Source organism: Cornus florida, unplaced genomic scaffold (genome assembly GCF_030987335.1).
Source record: "Cornus florida cultivar Cherokee Brave unplaced genomic scaffold, ASM3098733v1 CherokeeBrave_3.0.0_Hap2_Chr11, whole genome shotgun sequence".
NCBI classification, from domain to species: Eukaryota; Viridiplantae; Streptophyta; class Magnoliopsida; order Cornales; family Cornaceae; genus Cornus; species Cornus florida.
Window position 1 is genome coordinate 108,216,348 of NW_026775581.1, and position 22,895 is coordinate 108,239,242.

At 38.3% G+C, this 22,895-nt stretch overlaps 1 protein-coding gene across 1 annotated transcript; it reads left to right on the top strand.

Moving 5' to 3' along the window:
- The first annotated feature begins 7,447 nt into the window (after positions 1-7,447).
- On the top strand, positions 7,448-22,724 carry LOC132282800 (uncharacterized). Its single transcript, XM_059784587.1, has 5 exons — positions 7,448-7,607; positions 18,068-18,181; positions 21,011-21,090; positions 21,595-21,719; positions 22,281-22,724. The coding sequence occupies exons 1-5, from the start codon at positions 7,555-7,557 to the stop codon at positions 22,350-22,352; spliced, it is 444 nt and encodes a 147-aa protein (XP_059640570.1). The 5' UTR covers positions 7,448-7,554; the 3' UTR covers positions 22,353-22,724.
- The last annotated feature ends 171 nt before the right edge of the window (positions 22,725-22,895 follow it).

Sequence of the window (22,895 nt, forward strand, 5' to 3'; positions counted from 1 at the left end):
CCTCGGCTTCTTCCTCTGCCTTGAGATACTTGGGCAGAGGGTACTGTAACTGCTATTTGATTGCGTCTTTGGGATTCGCCTCTGGCTAAGGTGATTTCGACGCCTTCTTTGCTTCATATAGCGTTAGCATGTAACATTCTTTTGCAGCAACCTGGTCTCCCCAGAGGTCGATGACCTCTCTGCCATCTGGGGATAAACACCTCATTACTTGATGAAGGGTAGAGGGGACTCCGTTCATACGATGGATCCAACCTCTCCCCATTATGAGGTTATAAGATGGATGAATCTCCGTCACAACAAAGTTCTCCTTCAAAGTCCTCTTTGCTGCAGTAACGGATAGATCGATCACCCCAAGCGGATTCACTTTAGTACTATCAAATCCCATTAGGGGGCTGGAAGTTGGCCTGATGGACGATGGTGAAACCCCCAGCTGATCGAAGGCTGCTTTTGTAATGATGTTGGCGCTACTTCCCGGATCTATCAGCACCCTCCTGATCATATAATTCGCTACTAGGAGGCTAATGACCAAGGGGTCCTCATGCGGGCGCTGGACTCTAGACAGATCATTGTTACCGAATCCAATGTTGATGCTGCCTGGTGCAACCGTGTTTACCGAAGACAATCTTCGTAACTTATAAGCCTCTCTCAGCCTGGATCTGTACAACTCTTCAGACTCTTCATCATCCTCTGACCTTCCGTGTATGGCATGGATAACCTTTATCTGACCGCCCTCTACCCGTCGAGGGTTAACCTCCCGAGGTTTTACGTACTCCTTCGTGGCGAGATACTCCACCAACTCTCCTTTCGCTATCATGCTTTCTACATGTCGCTGAAGGGACCTGCAGTCATTGGTGGTATGCCCATAGTCTCTATGGTAGGCACAATGTTTGTTTTTGTCCCTCTGCTCCAAGGGTTGTTTCATGGGCTGAGGAGTTGCGAACCTCGTCTTATTCTCTTGGAATAGGCGCGCTAAGGTAGTACGGAGAGGGGTAAGCCTGTCCTCTGTCATTTGCCTCTTCTCAGGCGCTTGGGTGACTTGTGTGGCAGCATGAGGAACCTTCTGCATCCTTGTGCTTGCAGCTTTCTCTCGAGACTTGTTTTCCACTGTGACGAGGGTAGCGTGCTGTGCACGGTGGGCTACGTTTTCCTCCAACCGAATGTAGAGCGTTCAAAGTCTGCATATCCGGGGGGGAATATTTGATCAAGGATGTGTGAAACTTGGTTCCCTGGATCATTGCCAACTTAAATGTTTCGATTGCCGTGGCAGGGTGGCAATCTGCTATCTTCGAGGCTTCCATGTTAAACCTGGATAAGAAATCTTGCAGAGTTTCTCCCTTCCTTTGCCTTATGGTGAGAAGGCTGGCGATACTTTTCTTCTGCTTCTTATTTTCGCAATACTGGGCTAAGAACATAGTGCATAAGGTCTCATAATCAGGGATAGACTTGTGTGGCCTGTTCCTGAACCATTCTAATGCTGCTCCGGTTAAACTGGTAGGAAAAACCTTACACATCCACGGATCGTTATGATCGTCCAGTGCCGTCTTTTGCGCATAATGATTGAGATGCCGAGAGGGGTCTCCTGCCCCATCGAATTGGGTGAAGGATAGTATAGTGAACTTCCTTGGTCTCTCCACAAGGTACACATCGTCAGTAAAGGGGGTCTTGACCAAGGAGTTCTTGTGCTCTCTAGCCATCTCGGCTGGGGTCTGAACTCTTAATAGCTTCTTTTCGTCGAAGGCATCTTATACGAGTGCGCCATCTGGAACGCCATTGGACCATACTGTAAGCCTATGGTTGGACTCGGCCTGTTCGTCCTGTGTGCGACGCGGGAGATTATCCGAAGCAACCGCCTCGGACCTTGTCCCTTGCTGTTGCTGAACCTCATTAGGTCGAGCCCCGTTGGCTGGTGTCCCATTGGGCGGAGGCTCGTGAACTGGAGGTAAATTCTGGGTGGGGGGTGGTGCTGCAGCATCGCCTGGTGGTGGTTGTGGCATTAGCCTGGCCATTGCCGTGTGCAGGGTATGAGTTTGCTGCTGAAGCGCAGCTATCTGGGCGACACTCGTATCGTTTGCTTGCTGGAGTGTCTCAAATTGGTGCAAGAACTCCTCTCGCATCTTTTGCATCAATTCTATCTGTTGATTCATTGCTGACTCTCCGTTTGACATTCCAGATACGACTAAGGATTTGATTTGAAGAACAAGTGGGAGTATATTTTTATCAGATTCCCATAGACGGCGCCAAAGTGTAGGTGCAAAATTTCGCTCAACCAATAATGATTAAGAAAAATAGAACAACTCACTCAATCAATAGTAAAAATAAATAAGAACAATATATGTCGAAGCGTAGAATTGCTTTATCCCTCTATTGGAGGTCTAAGCCTCTATTTATATACAAAAGATTGTAAAATTATGGTAGGACTCGCCTTGCTTGTCCTCCAATTCTTTCTATATAAACATTCTTTACTAATAGAGTTCTTTCCATTGTCTAATTTTCCATACATAGAACTTGCCTTGTACAGAACTTCCTATCTCAGAATTTTCCTTCTACGGTAAATCCTTCAACTGGTAGGACTTGTGCATTCTTGAATAATTGGGCTGAACATACTTTGATACGGCTGGGCTTGAGTAACGGACCGGATGTTAAATATTAACAAGTTGGGCTGATGACCTCTTGATTCGGCCTTGATGGAGGTTGGAAGACAAATAACAATGGTCTTGGGCTAAAAATACACTCAATTTGGGCTTAAGCATAACGGGCCTTATATGTCCTTGGAATGTAGATATGTGTAGTGATGACGTGTACGCTTCTTATTGGAGGGAGTTTTTTCCCTCCATATATATATATATATATAATTTTAAATACATTATCTATAATATTCAATTGTGATCCCCTTTTTTATTTTCAACTTCTTTTATTTAATCTTAATTTATTATATGTTAAGGTTTAGGATAATTTTTTAATTTATAAATTTGCAATAAGTTTTTTTTTTTTTTTTTTTTTTCTATGAGTAATTTAATTTTAAACAAATTCAATATCATATTAAAGTTCATTGTGCACGTGGGTAACTCAAATTAACCATACTTTCTAACCCGAATCTAAGTCCAAGTTGTAAACTCAAGTTTAAAAGAATGATGGGTTAAACCGAATTGAGTAGTTATGGTTGGAGGTAGAGTTAAGGTTGGGCTCCAATTGAACATATTATATGTTGAGTTAGGCTCAAGTTGTACCTTTAACCTACCCAACCCGCCCGAGTTATAACTCTAATCATCAGGATGGATAGGATGAGACGGTTTGGGAGTTTCCTTTCCAAACCCCGTTTGCGGGTTTTATAACTACTTTATCCCATTTACTTGCAAACTCTACTCAAGCCTTCCAAAATCCATCCCATTGAGAGTTGGGTGAGGTTGAGATTAATGGATACTTGACAAATTATCATCTTAATAGATAGTGTTAAAAGTGTCTCACGTCGGATCTGAATGAAAAGTAAAATAAATATAAATGGGCGGGTATGCAACACTGCCCAATAACTTAAGCTTTTGGGTTAGCAGGTAAGCGCCTATTCGTTACAGTTGGTATCAGAATCAGATCCAGCTATTAATTCGGTATCACGCCAAGCACACGTCACGGAAGTGTTTAGGTTGTCACTTCAGATAGGCAGGATGGTTCAACAGCAACGAGGGCATTGCGAGTTTGGGTAGGGGAAAATGCTAGAGGCGTCACACATTGGATCTGAATGATAAGTAAAATAAGTATAAATGGGTGGTTATACAACACTATTCAATAGTTTACCCTTTTGGATTAGTAGGCAAATGTCCACCCGTTATAGTGTTACAAATGAGACTTGTCTTATATCGGATCTGAATAGAAAAACGAATGGGTGTAGATGGGTTAAGTGTTAGCCCCACCATATGAAGCACAGATACGGACACGGGTACATACGATACGACACGGATATGGCAACATGGCAAATTTTAAAAAATAGGACACGGATATGGCGGGAATACGCCTATAAAATAATATATATATAATTATATATTCAAAATCCACAATACCATAAATTTAACATCCCCCAAAAAAATACTGTAATAAAATAAATACTTCAATTAATTAAGAACAAACCAAAGTTATCAACAACTTTACAGTTTACATTTTACACACATTCACAAATATAATTGTTCTGATTTCTCTCTGTTTTTCTTGTTACGGTCTAAAAGTTTATTTAATTCCAGTACTGAGATGAATGATTGTGATAACCCTGTGGACGGGTGTGCCGTGGGCGGATGCGAGACACTGACAGGCTACCACACTGGAGAGTTACGGGTGCACAATCCCACATAACTCGGGAAAAGGAAAGGTGAAATGGTTATATGTTGGTGTGTCACTCAAATTGGTATGAGGTCTTTTTGGGTAATGCCCAAAAGCAAAACCGTGCGGGCTCAGGTCCAAAGCGGATAATATCATACCATGTGGTGAAGTGGGTCGTTACAAATGGTATCAGAGCCTGACCCAACCAGAAGTGTGCCGACAGGGACGTCGGACCTCTAAGGGGGGTGGATTGCCATGACCCTGTAGGCGAGTGTGTCGTGGGTGGGTGCAGGACACTGATAGGCTACTACACTGGCGAGATACGGGTACACAATCTTACATCAATTGTTACGGGTACACTGGGAAAGGGAAAGGTGAAGTGCTTATATGTAGGTGTGTCATTCCAATTGGTATAAGGCAATTTGGAGTAAAGCCCAAGAGTAAAACCGTGCGGGTTCAGGCCCAAAGCGGACAATATCATACCATGTGGTGAAGTAGGTCGTTAGAAATGGTATCAGAACCTGACCCAGTCGGAAGTGTGCCGACGAGGACGTTGGGCCTCCAAAGGGGGTGGATTGTGATAACCCTATAGACGGGTGTGCCGTGGGCGGGTGCGAGATACTGACAGGTTACCACACTGGCAAGTTACGGGTGCACAATCCCACATTGCCTGGGAAAAGGAAAGGGAAAGTGCTTATATATGTGTGTGTCACTCTAATTGATATGAGGCCTTTTGGGGTAAAGCCCAAGAACAAAACTGTGTGAGCTCAGGCCCAGAGCGGATAATATTATACCATGTGGTAGAATGGGCCGTTACAATGATCAAATAGAAAAATAAACATAATGGAATCATAAAATTTAATTAAAAAGTGAAGTTCAAAATCTCAGACAAAAGAGTCAAAAGAGTTAAACTTCTAAAATTACATTAGGTACCCCATTTTTCTTAAAAAAAATTACAAATTATACCCTGCCATGTCATATACATGTCTCCGCGTGTCCTAGTCGTGTCCATTCCGTGTCTAATAAAAAATAATTTATGGACACTGGTACGGGACCCCTAGGAGGGGTGTCCGTGCTTCAAACTTAATAACTTAAACTTCTAGATGGGATTGCGAAGCACCCACCTTATTATAGTTGGTATCATAGTCTGACCCATTTCTTAATTTGGTGCCACACCAAGCGTTCACACCAAGAGGGGTCCGGGTCAACCATCCGGGTAGGTAGGGTGGCTTAATCACAACAAGGGCGATGCAAGTTTAGGCGGGGAGCTTATCTCAACCTAAGTCACATAAAGTGAGAGAGATAGCGCAAAAATAGCAAAATGTAAATCACTGAGAGTAGAAATGAAAATGAGAACGCGTTCAAAACGTAACCGAGAAGCGTTGTGTGACTTAGGTGCAGCTCAAACTTTTGAATCAGATATCACTTGTTGTTGGGACGTATAAATTTATTTACATATTAATTTTTAATTTTATCAAACGAACAAAATCATTTAACAAAATTTATGGGCCGTTTGGAAAGTGATGTGTTTTGTAGTGTTTTGTTTTAGCCCATAACAGAACAAGTGTTTTGTAATGTGGCGTTCTGAAATGAGAACAAAATATGTTTGGGACGAAAATTTGGAGTGAGAATTTTGAAATAGAAATTAATTTTTTTTTTGGATGATTAAAATAAATTAATTACAAAGCTTGATTAGTTTACAAAACAAGAATTATAGAGCTTGATTAGTTGATTTAGAAAAAAAATTAAAGCAAAACTCATACACACAGGTTAGCAGTTGTAGAAAGAAAAAGGGAGGGCAAGCTTGAGAATTGAGAGAGCGGCTGAAGCTTACGAACGGCGAACTAGAACTGGAACAGCGGCCGATGGAAACTGAAAGATATGGGTTTTGATTTTTTGAACAATCTGAAATGATATGCCGATACGGAGGTTTTGATATAGGAAATAGGTTTTGAACTTTTGATTCTTGCAGACAGATACATAAAACTAAATTTTAGGGAAAATATTACCTAAATTATAGAGAAGCTACTGCCATTAAACAGAACTGGACTATTCTGCAAATCAACAGAAAATTAAGCTGAGTTTAAGCTTAAAATCCACAAATCAACAAGAAAACAAAAACAAAAACAAAAACAAAAAAAACAAAAATAAAATATCATTTCGAAGATTGGTAAAGAAATTAAGTTAAAAACATTTACTTTCACTTGAAAATTTTCAAAATCGGCCTAGAGAGTGTAGAAATCAGAGGTAAAAAAAAAAGAAACCAAGCTCTCTTTGGAACAGCTCAAAGAACACACATTACCTGAGACTTCACAAATAACAAGAGGAGAACAAAGCCCTAAAAAGCAGACTCTGTCAACGACATAAATTAGAGAGAAAAGGTGAAGAGATTCTAGAGAGAGATTGAGATTTAGAGAGAGAGATGAGAGAGGGAGGGAGAGAGATTTTAAGTTGAGAGATACATAAACTGAAATATATGGGTTTTGAACTTCTAATTCTTGTAGATTTTGTAGTTTGCAATTGCACAGAGAGAGAGGAGAGAGAGAGAGGGCAAGTTCAGAGTTGAGAACGAGAATAGAGATGGAAGCGAGTTTTGAACTTCTAATTTTTGTAGATTTTGTAGTTTGCAGTTGGAGAGAGAGAGAGAGACTAGGGCAATTGGGAGGCTTAAATGATTTGCCCCAAAAATGGATTTGCAGAGTAGAGATGGAGGCATTTGGGAGGCTGAAATGATTTGCCCTAAAAAAAAATTTATTATAACCCCAGCTGTAGAGCCTGTAGTAAAAAAATGGGTCTAGAACAACATAGAACACCAAATCAACATAGAACACCAAATTTTGTTCCAGCTTTTGGGTCAAATAATGAATTTGTTTTGAAAGTATTTTGTTACTGTTAAAAATAAAATAAGACAGGCCAAACATGTTGTACACTCAAAATGAGCTATTGTGACGGTCCGGTACCATTACACAACACTTCCCAAACAGCCCTGTACTTAACAATTTCAAGTTTTTCAAGTTTTAACAATGTATGAAAAAGTCAATAGGTCCTTTTTTTTTTTGTTTTTTTGGTAAGGTCAAAATTGGGATGTTTCAGTCTACGCACGGACAGAAGTGCACGAGTTTCTCACGATAAATAAAATAAAATAAAGACACAATGTAAAGCAAAAAGCAAAAATGCTAATACTAATAATATTCGAGCAATTTTCGGATTCACCATCTACTGTATTCGAGCAAATTTCGGAGCCCTAAGATGCTACTGGCCGTCGTGATCGCCAACTTCGAGGGCAGCATCCTAGTCGAACGGTAAGCCAAAGATCTCCCCTTGATTTGATCAATATTCACTACTTCTAGCAGATCTGCTCAATATAATTATTCTAAAATTCTGATTTTTAATTGTCCTAGTGGATTCATTGGACTTCAAACGAGTTTAATCTATTTTCGATCGCATATGCATATATATGCCTTTTTCTTGTTTGAATTCACGCATTTTTCTACAGAAATTACTAATTGGAGTCATTTCTGTAATATCCAGTGGAAATTATTAGAATGGCCTTTTTTGTACATGATGTTAGTTCAATTTGTAGGATTGTCAAGGATGTTGTAAAGCACCATAAAGTTAATGAAATTTAGTTTAAATGAACTAAATTCAATATATTGAATGTTAAAAAAAAAAAAAAAAAAAAAAAAAAACTAGATGTAAATTGAATCAAAATTATAATGTTGTTTATAAAGAATTTGAACTGGTAACACCAAATTAATTTTAAACATTATTTCAACAATTCCTACTTGTTTCATTTTTTTGTTTTTGTTTTTTGTTGAGCAAAGAAGAAAATAAGAATATCTGCAAGTTAGTGCAGTCATGTGGATAGATAATGGTGTCGCTTGGACTTGAACCATTATACAGTAGAAGCATACTTTAGAGAACTTGGTGAACTGAGTTATGAAGAAAGAATAATTTTGATATTGGAGATGAAGTTCTAAAGCTTGCCGTGTTCCAGATCAAGCCTGTCAAAGCTATAGGAAACGACCTCACTTCTTCACCAAAATTGATTGGTCCATCAAGAGCAATCTTGCACTCCTAGTGAAGTATTGGTTATAGAAGTGTCGAGAAGTTAATCTCACCCTCTCCATGGGACCATGACGGTCCAGTGTGTTGCATATAAATAAATAAATTAATATATATGTATGTTTATATATCCTTCCAATGGTCACGATATCATTTGCTATAAGCTATTATTCTAATTCTCATGCTTACTCGAAGATTGAACTCGTGTTTTCCATTCCGAAGCACACATAATTAGAAGCCAAAAACTGCTTAATACAGACCTCTTAATTGTATAGACTAGTTTAATAGTGTCCCACAACTCTTATTATTATTTTTCTATTCACAATCATTTATCACGTCGTGTACTTATTAACCTATTCCAATGAGTATATGATTAAAACAAAAGTAGTTCTCACCAAACCATTTTCAGCATCTTTTATCTTGGAGAAACAAGACTTGGGCATAAGTCATTTTCAATGAAAGAAGGAAAAATGCTCTCTTTCCTCGCCACCTTTCGTAATTTTTACCAGCCAAAGTTGCAATATTTGGTCGGATAACTGAAAATATACTTTTGGAAGACAACAAAGACATCAGAAGATTAGAGAATTATTTTAAAAAAGATAATTTTAGGGGGGGCATAATGTAAAAATATACTTCCTCTGTCCCATAAAAAGTGTCACTTTTGGAGAACTGTGACTCTCACAAATTGAACTATCACGATTCCCCAAAAGCGACACTATTTTGGGGACGGAGGGAGTACATATCTTCAGGGGTGGAGCCAGCATGGGCCCAGACCCCGTGGGCGGGCCCAATGCTGGCCCATTGAATTTGTTTTATTTATATGAATATATGTATATTTTTACATTATGCCCCCCCTAAAATTATCTTTTTAAAAATAATTCTCTAATTCTTTTTTTCTTTTCCTTTGTACTCTACTATTCATTATTTATTTATTATTCTCTTTAAATAAATTTTTATTCTCTTTCTTCTATCAAACCCTAATTTGGTTTTCCTTCATAGTTCATAGTTATCTTACTTATTTATTTTTATTTTCATCTTTTTGTTATTGTTATTGTTTTTTCTTAAAATTTTATTTCTTGCCTTGCTTATTTAGAAATTTTTTTTTATCGTGTCGAATATGCCCCTCTTGAATCAAATTCCTGGTTCCGCCCTTGTTCATCTTCAAATTGTTAGAGAAAATCTGCATATCGTTTCAGCAGCTTCATGCTACTTGCTTGACTACTCATAGCTAGCTTGTACAGTTATTTCATTCTATATAGTTAATTCATTCTATAAAAATCTTACTTATCGAAAAATAAAATAAAATGAAATAACAGAATAGCTAGAAATTGAAGTAAAATAAAGCAGCTAGAGGGAAACAAGATGCAAGAAGAACCAGAATGACATAATTGCTAAATAAAAAATATAGTAACAGAATTGCGTTTGAAGTAAAAAGCCATTACAACTAAATATATCACCTTAGTAGAAAAAATACATGAAAAAAAGTGCAAAAATAAATTAGGGAAAAACATCCTAAAGATATAATATCTCAGTACCCAAGTAATACACACTATAACTAATAATTGAAACTTAGTCAATTGAATCAATGCTTAGAGGTAAACAATCAATTCTGGAAGATATTATTAAGCCTCTCTTGCATTCAAACCATAAAACAAATGGTAGCCCTATCTCCCAGATTCAACTATGTGCAGATTTTAAACTTGAATGTGTATGAGGGTTGCACTTCTCTTCATGAATTCATCTCCACCCAATCAACTAGCAATATGTTGTTGACAGCTCCAACTGAATTTTTTTTCGGTTTAGCTACTCTAAGCTTCTTTTACTTGTCTCTTTAGTTTGGAGCCATATATGATTCTTTGTGGTGAATGCTCTTCTAGTGAGTTGTAGTGTAGAAATTGCATAATGTGTATAATGCAAAGCAATGATCTTACTACACTTGAGTGGTTGCTTTAACAAATGAATTCTTTCTAGCTTCAATGCATTCAATTTCAATTAACCATTTAGAACTAGCATTTGCACAATATTGATGTGAGTAATATTCAAGGTGCAAAAGTCACGAAACACATTATTATAGAGTTTACAACAAATATATCAAACACTTGGTATGCTTATAAACTCTAAATGTGAAGGATGTGTTGAATATGCATTTTGTCAAACACTTGGTGTGCAACATAATTTTAGTTATATAAAAGGCTAATAAAAAACATATACTCTAAGCTAAAATCAATCAAACAATCAACCTACTCCAAGCATTCATCCCATCCTCCTCATATATTCAAATTAACATGTCCATCTCATAGCATTCATAAATAAAGTATTAAGATTATGAAATGGAAAATGTTAAGGAAATAAAGAGAGTAAGAGTTAGAGAAATTGCAAACCAAAGGACACGCGATGTACATGGTTCGGCACAACCTCGGCCTACGTCCATGCCTTGAGAAAACCTCTCAAGGATTCCATTATGGCTCCTCCTTACGGGTGGAGAGCAAACCTTTACATGTTCTTGCTTGCGGGTGAAGAACCGACCTTGTAATGAAGCCATCTTGCTTCTCCTTCTTTTGATGGCTAAGAAGGAACCATTGCTCACTCTTGTGGGTGGAGAGCTCTACCAAATCCTCTCATTAGAGAGACACCTTCTTTTTTTTACGGGTTGAGAAAGAAAACCCTTACAAAAGCTTAAACAAGCTTTCCCTTGCCAAGAGCACCTCTTGGTCTTCTTCTCTCAAGAATGGATATATAATGAAGCTCACAATGAATGTCTCTCAAATAGACAAATATACAAATCAAAGCTCTCATACTTAGAGTTACAAATGAAATAATCAAATGAAAGCTCAACTCTAAGTTTGCAAGATGAATCACATGAATGATATGCAATATATTTCAATGGTGATTCCTTGTATGGACTACTAGAGCAAAAGCTCCACAAGGAGAGGGAGGAACTAGAGCAAAAACTTTGTAGAAGTTCCTTTTAAAAGCCTCAACTCGAAACCAGAAAACCCCAACTCTATTTATAGACATCTGATATACAATATAGTTGTTGGGCACTCAGTTCTAGGTGAAATAGCCGTTTGAGTTTGAATTTGCGCTGGTTCAGTCGACCGAGATGAAACACCCTTGTGTTTCGGTCGTTTTAAATGGTTTTAAGCTTGGTTCATCACTCTCAGTACTCTTGGTTCGGTAGACCGAAGTAACACCCTTCCTGTTTCGGTCAACCGAAATGGTTTCACCATTCTCAGCATCTTTGTTTTGGTAGACCGAAGTGATTTGGTGCTCTATTTCGGTAGACCAAAATAGAACCGATGCTTCATCCTCAGTATCTCTGTTTCGGTAGACCGAAGTGAGTTGGTTTTGTATTTCGGTAGACCGAAATAGAACTGATGCTTCAGAAAATGTTCTAAGTTAACAGATTAGACAGTGCTCTACAGGACATCTGCACAGACCTTATTTTCATTGAAATGTTGTCTTTACTTTAATTTATATGTCCATTTACTTTAAGTTTACAATGTAAATAAGGAAGTACCCCCCATTTGGATTCAATAAAAAATACTAGAAAATTGAAATCCAACTAAATCAAAATGTAGAAATTCAGTTTTAGTACAAATTTGGATTTCTGACTGTTTTGGTAAAAACGAATCCTTGTGTAGACTAATGTAGACTTGGTCAAAAATTATGATAAAATCAGGTTAGGCTAGTTAAAGTATAAAGAGTTATTACCGGGAAAAATTATTTTGAAATAATTATTATTTTAAAAATCCATTTTTCACACTTAGTCAAAAACACAGTTTTTCATGACGCGCATTCTAGGGTCCTAATGTCCGTTACCAACTCATAGTAATGAAGGCTTCTCATGCCTTAATTGTTGACCAATATGAATTATATGATAAAGTGCATGGTCTTAACTTTTCTAGCACAAGTGATGAGTTCTTTCAAAGCTTATGCAAGCTTGAACTAACTCACTCGTTAGCAAAGACTCCATGTGCAATTATATATGAATGAAGTGCATAGTCTATTGCTAATGGATATAGGAGCATATGAATGATGATATGATATGCATGTTCCTATAGAGATGAGTTTTCAAATGAAGTTACTTCAAAAATAACTTTACAATTTAAGTTGCACTCACCAAGCTATCTACCCCTTTCTTCAAGCTTTGTTCATGATCTTTTAGGCTTTGAGGTATTCTTGCTTTCTTCCTTTCTTTAAGTTGCTTTCTTAATCATTGATGTCCAAGTTGTCTTTGGATGGACTTTACATTTGGTTCCTTGCAACTTCATGTCTTCTTTGTCTCCTTTGTTATCCATAGATGTGATCTTGAGTAATGGAATACTTGGAATGATCTTTCGTGCTCTTCATTGAGGTTATCTTTTGAATGTGAATAATCTATATAACACTCAATGTAAACATTAGTCCTTAAACATCATTAATGGTTTGTTATCATCAAAACCTCTAGATTATCCTTGGATGGAATCCTTAAGGTCAACATCTCTCTCTCTCTCTCTATGTGTGTGTGTGTGTGTGTCTCTGCCTGTCTGTGTCTGTATATGTTTGGGTGTGATGAACATGGTCCTTGTTTCTTTGCAAGCGTCACTTTCAAAATGTCTTTCCTGGTGGTTTAAAGTGATTTATTTTGAATTAGAAAATAAAAGCCCATCTTCGAAAAAATCTGTACATGCTATTGTTGATATGATATGTTTTTTTTTTATAAGTAAAAATATATTAGAAAAACGTTCAAAAGGGGAATGCGTCCCTAATACAAGAAAAAAGGTCTAAGGACCAATAGAATCCAAGAGATCAAAGAAATCATCAATCGAGAAGCATGTATTTCCTCTTACATAACAGAACAAAGAACGAAGAATATGAATTTTAAAATTAGCTAAAGACGATTCTTTTCCTTCAAAGGATCTGTTATTCCTCTCACGCCACAATCACCACCAGACACGATGTGGAACAATCTTCCAATAATCACGAGCTTGTTCTTTGACAGGACACCTTTTCCAAACGTTAATCAATTGAGAGGAGTGTTTAGGCATTACCCAAAAAACGCCAAACATGCTAAAAATAAAACTCCAACAATCATATGCCACAGGACAATGCAAAAGAATGTGATCCACGGATTCACTATCAGCTTTACATAAACAACACCAATTAACAATGATGTTGCCTCTCTTTCTCAAATTGTCCAATGTCAAAATCTTCCCCAATGTGGCAGTCCAAACGAAGAATGCCATTCGAAGAGGAGCTTTAGAGCTCCAAACAGACTTCTTAGGGAACTTAAGACCAACGAAATTGGACAAACAGAAGAACATAGAGCGGACACCATACCGACCATGAGCTAAAGGAACCCACAAAATATCATCACACCCTCTGCCAATATCCTTGTCTATTCAACATATCCAAAAAAACACAAGCTTCCTCCATTTCCTAATCCTTAAAGAGCCGCCTAAACCGCACATCCCACGTAACTCCATTGTTATCAAGTTGATAACAATCAATCACGTAAACATGCTTATTGGCTGCAATACTATAAAGTCTAGGAAAGGAGTGAGATAGGAACTGATCGCCGCACCAAAGGTCCTCCCAAAAACGAACATGTCCGCCATCACGAACTTTGAATCTAATATGTGTGGAGAAAACATCCCAACCCTTCCGAATGAATTTCCACACACCAACGCCTCCCGTAATGGTGATTGGAAGAGATGACCAGCCCCTACTCTCCTCACCAAAACGACACGAGACAACTCTTCTTCACTGACGATGGCGTTCCCTTCCAAATCTCCATAGCCACTTTCCCAAGAGAGCACGATTAAAAGGAACGATTTTTCGAATGCCTAACCCGCCTAACCTCAACGGTTGGCAGACTTGATCCCAATTAACAAGATGATACTTAAACTCCTCTCCCCTTCCACCCCAGAGAAAATCCCTCTGAATTTTTTCAATCCTTTCAGCAATAAAGCATGGAATTTGAAATAAAGATAAAAAATAGGTAGGAAGGGATGAGAGAGTGCTCTTAATGAGTGTGACTTTTCCTCCCTTAGATAGATACTGCTTTTTCCATCCTACTAATCTTTTCTCATATCTATTAATCACTGGATCCCAATTCGCAACTCATGTAGAGGAAACTCCCAAAGGCAATCCTAAGTAAGGAAGAGGAAAAGAACCAACTCTACACCCTAGGACAGCAGCTAAGGAGGAAATATCTGGAACATCCCCCATTGGGACAAGCACAGTTTTTCCGACATTAATCTTTAACCTAGAAACTGCTTGGAAGCAAGCGAGAGTGCAACACAGATATCTGAGTTGAGAAACTTCAGCATCACAAAATACCAAAGTATCATCAGCAAATAATAAATGGGAAATCTGCATCTGATGTTCAACGTCTCTGCCAACTGTGAACTCCCTGATATAACCCAAATTTTCCGCTTTTCTCATTAACCTGCTCAGACCTTCCATGACAATGAGGAAAAGAAAAGACGATAATGGATCTCCTTGACGCAGACCACGCGAGCTAGCAAAAAAACCCGTAGGTGAACCATTCACGAGCACAGAAAACATAACTGATGAGATACAAGTTTCAATCCATTTTATCCACCTATCACCAAACCCCATCTTCCGAAGCAGATATAGAATAAACTTCCAATTAACATGATCATAAGCTTTCTCAATATCAAGCTTACACAAAACGCCAGGAACGCCACTTCTTAATCTAGAGTCAACACATTCCTCGGCAATAGGAACAGAATCTAAAATCTGCCTCCCACCAACAAAAGTATTATGTGATTCTGAAATGAGACCATCCAAAACATTACTCATCTTGGAAACAAGAACCTTGGCAATAAGCTTATACAAACATCCAATTAAACTAATTGGCCGAAAGTCCTTAATATTAGAGGCACCGCCCTTCTTGGGAATGAGACCAATAAAAGATGCGTTCAGAGATTTCTCAAATGTGCCATGAGAATAAAAATCCTGAAAGGTGCCCATTACCTCAGCTCGCACCACCTCCCAACTCTCCTTAAGAAAACGCATAGTGAACCCATCTCGCCTTAGAGCTTTGTCCCCGTTACAACTAGAAAGTGCCTTAAGCACTTCCTCCTCCGTGAATGGAATCTCAATTCTATCACTATCCAGCGCAGAAATTAAATGGAAGACCATCAAGAGTAGGTCTCCAATCCAAAGTCTCAGTGTAGAGCTGCTGATAAAAAGAGGCGATTCCCCCGCGCACCTCGTCCTCCCTCCACAATTCAGAACCATTGACCCGGATACGTCCGATGTGATTACATCTTCTATGAGCATTGGCAAGTCTATGAAAGAATTTTGTATTACGATCCCCAACTTTTAACCACAAAGCCCGAGACTTCTGGCGCCACGAAATCTCCTCCATAAGAGTAATCTCAGCAAAAACCGCTTGGCAAGAGGCTCTTTTAAAGCGTAAATCCCCACTTTGTCCCGCCTCATCAAGACGATCAAGCTCAGTAATAACAGCAAGAACTCTATTCTTCTTCCAAACAAGATTCCCAAACACTTCTTTATTCCACCTCTTTAACTCAGTTTTAAGAAACTGAAACTTTCTAGCTAACACATAACTAGCAAAGCCTGTGAAATTCGCTTTCTCCCACCAAGACTGAACCTTCCCTTGAAAGTCCTCGAATCTAAGCCACATGTTTTCAAAACGGAAAGGAGTGTGTCTAGAACTCAAGCCACCACAATCTAAAACAAGCGGCACTTGATCAGATGTGACTCTAACCAACACAGCTTGAGAGACATCCGGGAAATGCTCTTCCCAAGCCCCAGAAATCAGAAATCTATCCAACCGGGAAAAAGTAACCAGTTCCCTACTATTAGACCAAGTAAAGGCCGCTCCTTCCAATGGTAAGTCAATAAGGAAATTACTGTCAATGAATTATGAAAACATGGTCATTTCTGAAGACCACCTGCCCCTGTGGACCTCTCAAATGGGGATCTAACAGAATTAAAATCCCCACCGAAGCACCAAGGCAAAGACCATAAATCCTTAACATAGCAAAGTTCTTCCCACTGGACTGGCTTATCACTATTAGTAACAGACCCATAAACACCTGAAAACACCCACCTGAAATTGTCTTCCTCCATCTGAAACATACAAGACACAGAGAAAATACCCTTCCAACAATTCAGACTTGACAACCATCTTCGATCCCATATGCAAAGAATGCGACCTGAAGTGCCTGTTGCATTTAACACTTCCCAGTCCACAAACTTACCTCCCCAAAGACTCCTGACAATCTCAACAGTAATATCAGCCACCTTAGTTTCCTGTAAACAAACGACTTGAGCACTCCACTTCCTCAAAGCTACCTTGACAACTCTTCTTCTTTTTGGATCATTAAGACCACGAACATTCCATGTTATAAGTCGTAGCTTCATTAAGAACCAAAAACAATCAATTCTCCTCCTCCTCCCCGTTTACCACTTCTGGTTCTTCCCCTTTCTTTGGTCGTCCCATTCTTCCCGTTATAATTAACACAAGAAATCAGATTCGTCACTTCCTGTTTGCCTTTCCGCTGTGAATTTCTGACTTTGACTTCTTTTGTGTTACGATTTGGTTCAGTACTACCATTTCCTGCATTTCGTGAAGAATAGACAAGGTTTGTTCCTCATAACCTTCTGCAGAAACACCCAAAGCTTCACTTACTGCTCCAATATTCTCAATAACCCATTCCATACCCAGATCACTGGTTGTCTCCAAACAATCTGGCCGCACGACTGCCAGAGGTTCCATTAAATCCACTTCAGCTTGATCAAAGTCCGTCCCGGAAAAGGAATCATTAGAACAATGCTGCTGAGAAGGAACATCAACCACTCCTAACTGCAAATTCCCCTGTTTGATGTGATATGTTAAATTTCCTTTTTTCTTAGCTATACTGTTACGGATAAAATTAACTAGTGGCTAGAGGCATTCAATGTCTTACCTGAGTTTTATTGGAGTCGAGATTTTATTTGAGGAAAGAGGACCAGCATAATCTTATGCGTTGTTGGTATTCCAGATCACTATATATTACTTCTAATGCTTCGAGAGAGGCCACTGATGTTGTAAAGATTTTGACCGTAGGAGATAGTGCTTTCTTTTGTGCATCTAGGGCTCCAATTTATTAGTTTCATTATGTAGGATGTGTTGTAGGCATGTCTCGCGATTTCAAATTCTATTTTTTCTTCTCTCCCGCCCTTTAGTTCTCCATTTAATAAGCAATGGAATTTCCTCAGAGAAGGAAATCATATGGCATTAAGCTCTTTGAAATGGGGTCAGAAGCTGTCATTAACCCTAGAGTTCAGCTCCCATCTGTTGCATGTTTCTCCCTTTTTCCTTGTCAGCAATTGTGGCACACTATATTACCACACAAATGGCTGCTGCCATCAAATCTGAAAAGGTGGTATTTTAGTAATTTATTCATAGCACATATGTCAGATGATGCAGCAAACTCTCACTGTATGATAGAATATGCTATGGTTCTAGTTGGTGACCTGCAACGGAAAAATGTTCCCTTAATCGAGGGATTAATTAACGCATCAGCTGCAGCCACCAAGGCAATTAACAATTATTTTTTTTGGTTGCACTCATGACGGTTTGCTGTAGCAGCTCACGAAAAGTGACCGATGAGTTCAATTTCTCTGATGTATTACAAGATTGAATCATTCAGTTACTGTTCTTTTTGTATCGCAGTTTCAATGGAGTTCCAGCTGAGGAACGGCTTCATTGGCGATCTTTTTTAGTTAAACTGGGATCGGAAAATCTCAAAGGAGTAAAAAATGAAGAGCTTCTTGTTGCTTGCCACAAGTATGTATTGTCCCTCTACTGATTTGAACATCTTTTATGCATGTGTATTGTCCCTCTGCTGATTTGAACATCTTTTATGTATGCTACACCATTAAGTTGTTTTCTTTCTTTATTTGGAAGTTCTATTGGAGGACTAAGATCAGGAGGACCAGGGAATGTCCTTTGGAGTGTTTCTTGTTTGGATGCTGGACATAGTTTTAACAGTTAGTCAAGTCCTGCGACATGTCCTGATTAAATAGTGTCTTTTTCTTTAGATGAAATCGTGGACTTTTTGGGTTCTTTGGGTCCACAGGACTCCTTTTTTGGTTTCTGTATTTGTATAGCTCTTGGGATGCGTTCCCCTTTTGAACGCTTTCTAATACACTTTTACTTATAAAAAATAATTTTAAAAAATAGTGTCCTTTTCTTCTATTTGATGATGTTTAGTCCTGATTATGTTTTTAATGATATGCTTCATACTTGTCTTCTGGTGGATGTTATAGTTCTTCATAAGGGATCATGATATTCTTTGATGGATCCGGCTCTTCTGTTTTTCATTAAGAAGATGCAACTGTAAAGGCTCAATTCTAATGGATATTTTTTTTTTAGCAAGCAAAGCCTTAAAAGGATTTATTTATCAGGGCAATATGTTTGGCTTGAGTTTGGTCTGAGAAAGTAAGAGAGACTCAAAATCCCTTAAACGATAGCATTTTTCTAACTATTTGGGGTCAGCTGCATGAATCCTATTTTGAGATGCTCTTTGTTAAAGAGAATAAATCTCTCTATGATTTTATGGAACTTATCTTTCTGCAATAGTTAGGGTTCATTACATTGGATGGAGTGAAAGAATTCAAATTAAGGTAGTCACTTTTTTGCTGAAAATATCCTGAAAAGAGCTAATAATATTTGAACTCACTACCAATCCGAGACTGCATATATTTGACTCTGATGGACTTGACTCAGAAAAAAACCAGACTCGAGTTCATAACTCATGAAATCATCTCAACAAAGATTAGACTTGATAAGACTCTAAAGACGCAAAGATAAAAGACAACTAATAGGCTAACTTAGTCACTGGATTAGTTCAGAAAACACCATAGTCAAATATTCTGATGTTTTAACTCAATCATTTCAAATTTGTGATACAAATGGGGAACAACATATTTTTATACACGAGCATTGAGAATGAAACTCGAAAGTGTTCGGCAATACCTTATTATGTGAATTATGCCCCATTTAGGAATTCTTCTTTTCTTTGGGGAAATGAATTAAAGTGGAAAGGACTTTTAAGGGCCTAACGTTGTGCAAAAGGACTTGAGACCATGAAGAGAGAGTATATGACCTGGGACTAAAATGATGTAAGAAAAGAAGGTATTGTGAACCTAACCCTAAGGAGACAAAGTGATATACAAGCATCCACATCATATGGCCATAACTCATAAGTACAATAGGTAACAAACATAGTAAACAAATATTCACACAAACGTTCCCGTTATACACATCCAATATATTTTATAATACAAGCATCTACAGCACACCATGCTACTGTCACATTATGTGTCACTTGATTGCTCACATCACTTATCATATAAAATTCCACCTATAACATCTGAGTATCCACATGGCATGAAAAATTTGCATCCACATTGTATTAAACATAAGCATGTATCATAACATGTTATCCAGCAAGTGCACGCAATCACGTAGGCACACATGATAAAGTCTTGTCATTGCCACGAGGTGGTCGAGTCGAGCAAGGGTGGAGGCTTCTTTAAGTAAGAGTAAGAACTAAATGGTTCGAATGAAGATCATTGCTTGGAGAGTTTCATTGAGTGGCGAATGGGTGCATAACGTGTGGGAATCCGCTGACTTGGCATTTTTGGATTGTATAAGAGCAGTTTCATTCCCACTCTTCTCAGCTTGTAGTTGGGGATTCAGAAAGAAAGAAAGCCGAGTCCCTTACAACCTTTGAGCACATAAATACATGTAAGCATCCATATCGTTTGAAGCAGAAATCTATTATTACATTTTAGCAGACATCTCATATGTCATACTGGGATTCATATAGGAAGTGCATGCCTTATGTACTGTACACATTTGCATGTCATGTGACAAATATTTACATGTGATACATGTCAATTCCACACAAGTAAGAATATTACCCACTCAATCCTATGTGGGAAAATCTTAAAGGATGGGGTTAAGGTCTAGCATATGCAAAATTACTTGGTCGGCCAACCTCTAGTGTACCCTCTGGTAAGAGCGTCCTTATACCTCTCATTGGCTTATTAAGTGGAGAGTAAAGAATAAAATAGTAGACGGCAGTTCCTTTAGTATACTTTCTAAGTATGGGTCAGAGGTCTGAGTTGGTTTTCATGATGACTTCTAGCAGTAGGAACCACACAATCAGGCCTAAGTCTTTGTTATTGAGGGGGTTAACCTAATTGCTAAATGCAGAAATCCAGTTGTAATAGTGGGGAGGGACTGACCAATGAACTGGGGTTTGTGGGATTTAAAGCAGCTCATGATGGGTTTGCACTTGTTATCTCCTCGAGCTTTCTTGAACCCTTAACCTTCCACCTTGGGAAGTGGAGGAGTTACCACCTAAAATGGTGCTTCTGTATTTTAATTTTACACAGAAATCTTTAGAAGTTATAGCTAGAACCCTAAACTATTTTTGACTTAGAAGATGAACTTATTGTAAGGCATCCCACAGCTTATATTAATGGAATATTATTCCCCACATTAAATTTAAATTTTTTTTAACAAATCTATGAATTATAAGCTTCTTAGGATCTTACATTATTTCTGACATATGCACTTGGGTTGATTTATTGTTTATTTTTCCAGATCAGTTTATATTGTTTACACAGTTCTCGGAGACGTCAGCATTTATCTTGTTGGAAAAGATGAGTATGATGAACTTGCCTGTAAGTATATATCATTTGGATTCTTTCCAGTTTTGAGATAAAGATATGGAAAGATGGAGAGAAATCATTAAAATTTGCCCATGTAAAAAATATGGTGCATATTCATTGTGGGACTAGGGAGCTAGATCTCATTAATGAATATTCTTGTGGAATCAATTGCGGATCAATGGGAATACTTCCTGTGTCTTGACATAAGGATGCCCACATGCTATATTAGGTGAGGGTTTTGGTCCTCAACAATTTTTGTAGCTTCTCACCTGTTGTGTAGAGCAACACATCACTGCAAGCATTTGATATGGAAGGGTGGGAACACCTTTCCACAGCCAAAAAAAAAAAAAAATCTAGTATGATAACTCCCTTTTTCAATGATAATGGTAGTGACTTTGGTGTGGCCTGCTGTGATTGGCTACAGATTGGCAGTTGTAGTGATAGATAGGTATTGAGAACTTTACGTGCTTGTTCCAGTACTTGATTTTTATTCTAATGTGGTTAATTTCTTTGAAGTGGCGGAAGCAATTTTTGTTATAACCACGGCTGTGAAAGATGTATGCGGGAAACCACCAACTGAGCGCCTTTTTCTGGATAAGTATGGGAAGATTTGCTTGTGTCTGGATGAAATTGTTTGGACGGTGAGGGGATGCATCAATAATTTTTGGATATAATATTTTTTTAACCAATCTGAGTTCAGAATCTTTCTAGTACTTCTTTTGGTCTCTTTGAAATATTGATCAAGTTATCTGTATAATATAATTGAGAAACCAGCACAACTCCAAGCCACCTATCCATGCACTAACAGTAGATGCCTCTGATTATATAATCTCACTGGGGGCACCTTTTGCCACCGTGTAATTGGACTGTAAACACACTCTCAAAGCTTAGAATGAAGTAGGACCCCCACACATCTGTAATATTTACCTTTCCGCTGTGCTGGTAGTGAATAAAAGAGTCATGCGCATCGTATTGAATAAGAATGGCAATCTGGTTAATAGATAGTTTTGCTTTATTTCTATCGCAATGAGCTAGCATTTCTGTTCCCTGTTGTGGCTCCTCAGATCATAAGCAGAGCTGAACTGTTGAGATCATGTTTTGGACAATGGCTGCCGTAGCAAGCTAGGAATTTTTTGTTTTTTGTTTCACATTTTTGTCAAATGAATTCATGCTTATGCTGTTTCGCCTTTTTTATTTTGTAGGGTTTGCTTGAGAATACAGACAAAGAGAGAATCAAAAGACTCGTAAGGGTGAAACCTCCGACTGACTTCTGAACCGGAAGCTTGTCAACATATCAGATCTACGAAGACAGGAGTCAGCAATGCTCAAATAGCATTTTGATTCTAGCAGTTGGTGGCCGTTTGTTGTTAGGGGTGGGGGTGGATTGGGAAATGGAGTAGCATTGTAAACCTCCATGAATCTCTCTATATTCCTGTACTGTTTGTACCTGTAGAATTGAATTGCCTTTTTTTATGTTTTGCCTGGCTATGCAATGACTGTAAAATCTTTTTGGAGGATTCTTTTTTTCTTTCTTTTTTTTTCTGTTACGATGTGCTGAATTTGATTGGTCACTGATGGCATGTCAATGAAAAAAATTCTCTTGCAAAATCCAATCATATTTATGGGATTTTCCAGAATTCCAACCTTGGATTGGTTGTCTTGGATTGGTTGTGTTGATTAGAACTTCACGCATCCATGGAGATTTTTTTTTTCTTCGTTAGCAAGAAATACATTCACACATTAACTTTTTGTCCAAACTTTGCCTTTAAAAGTGAGGAAATACTATTAGAATACAATGCTTGTATGCATATTACTGG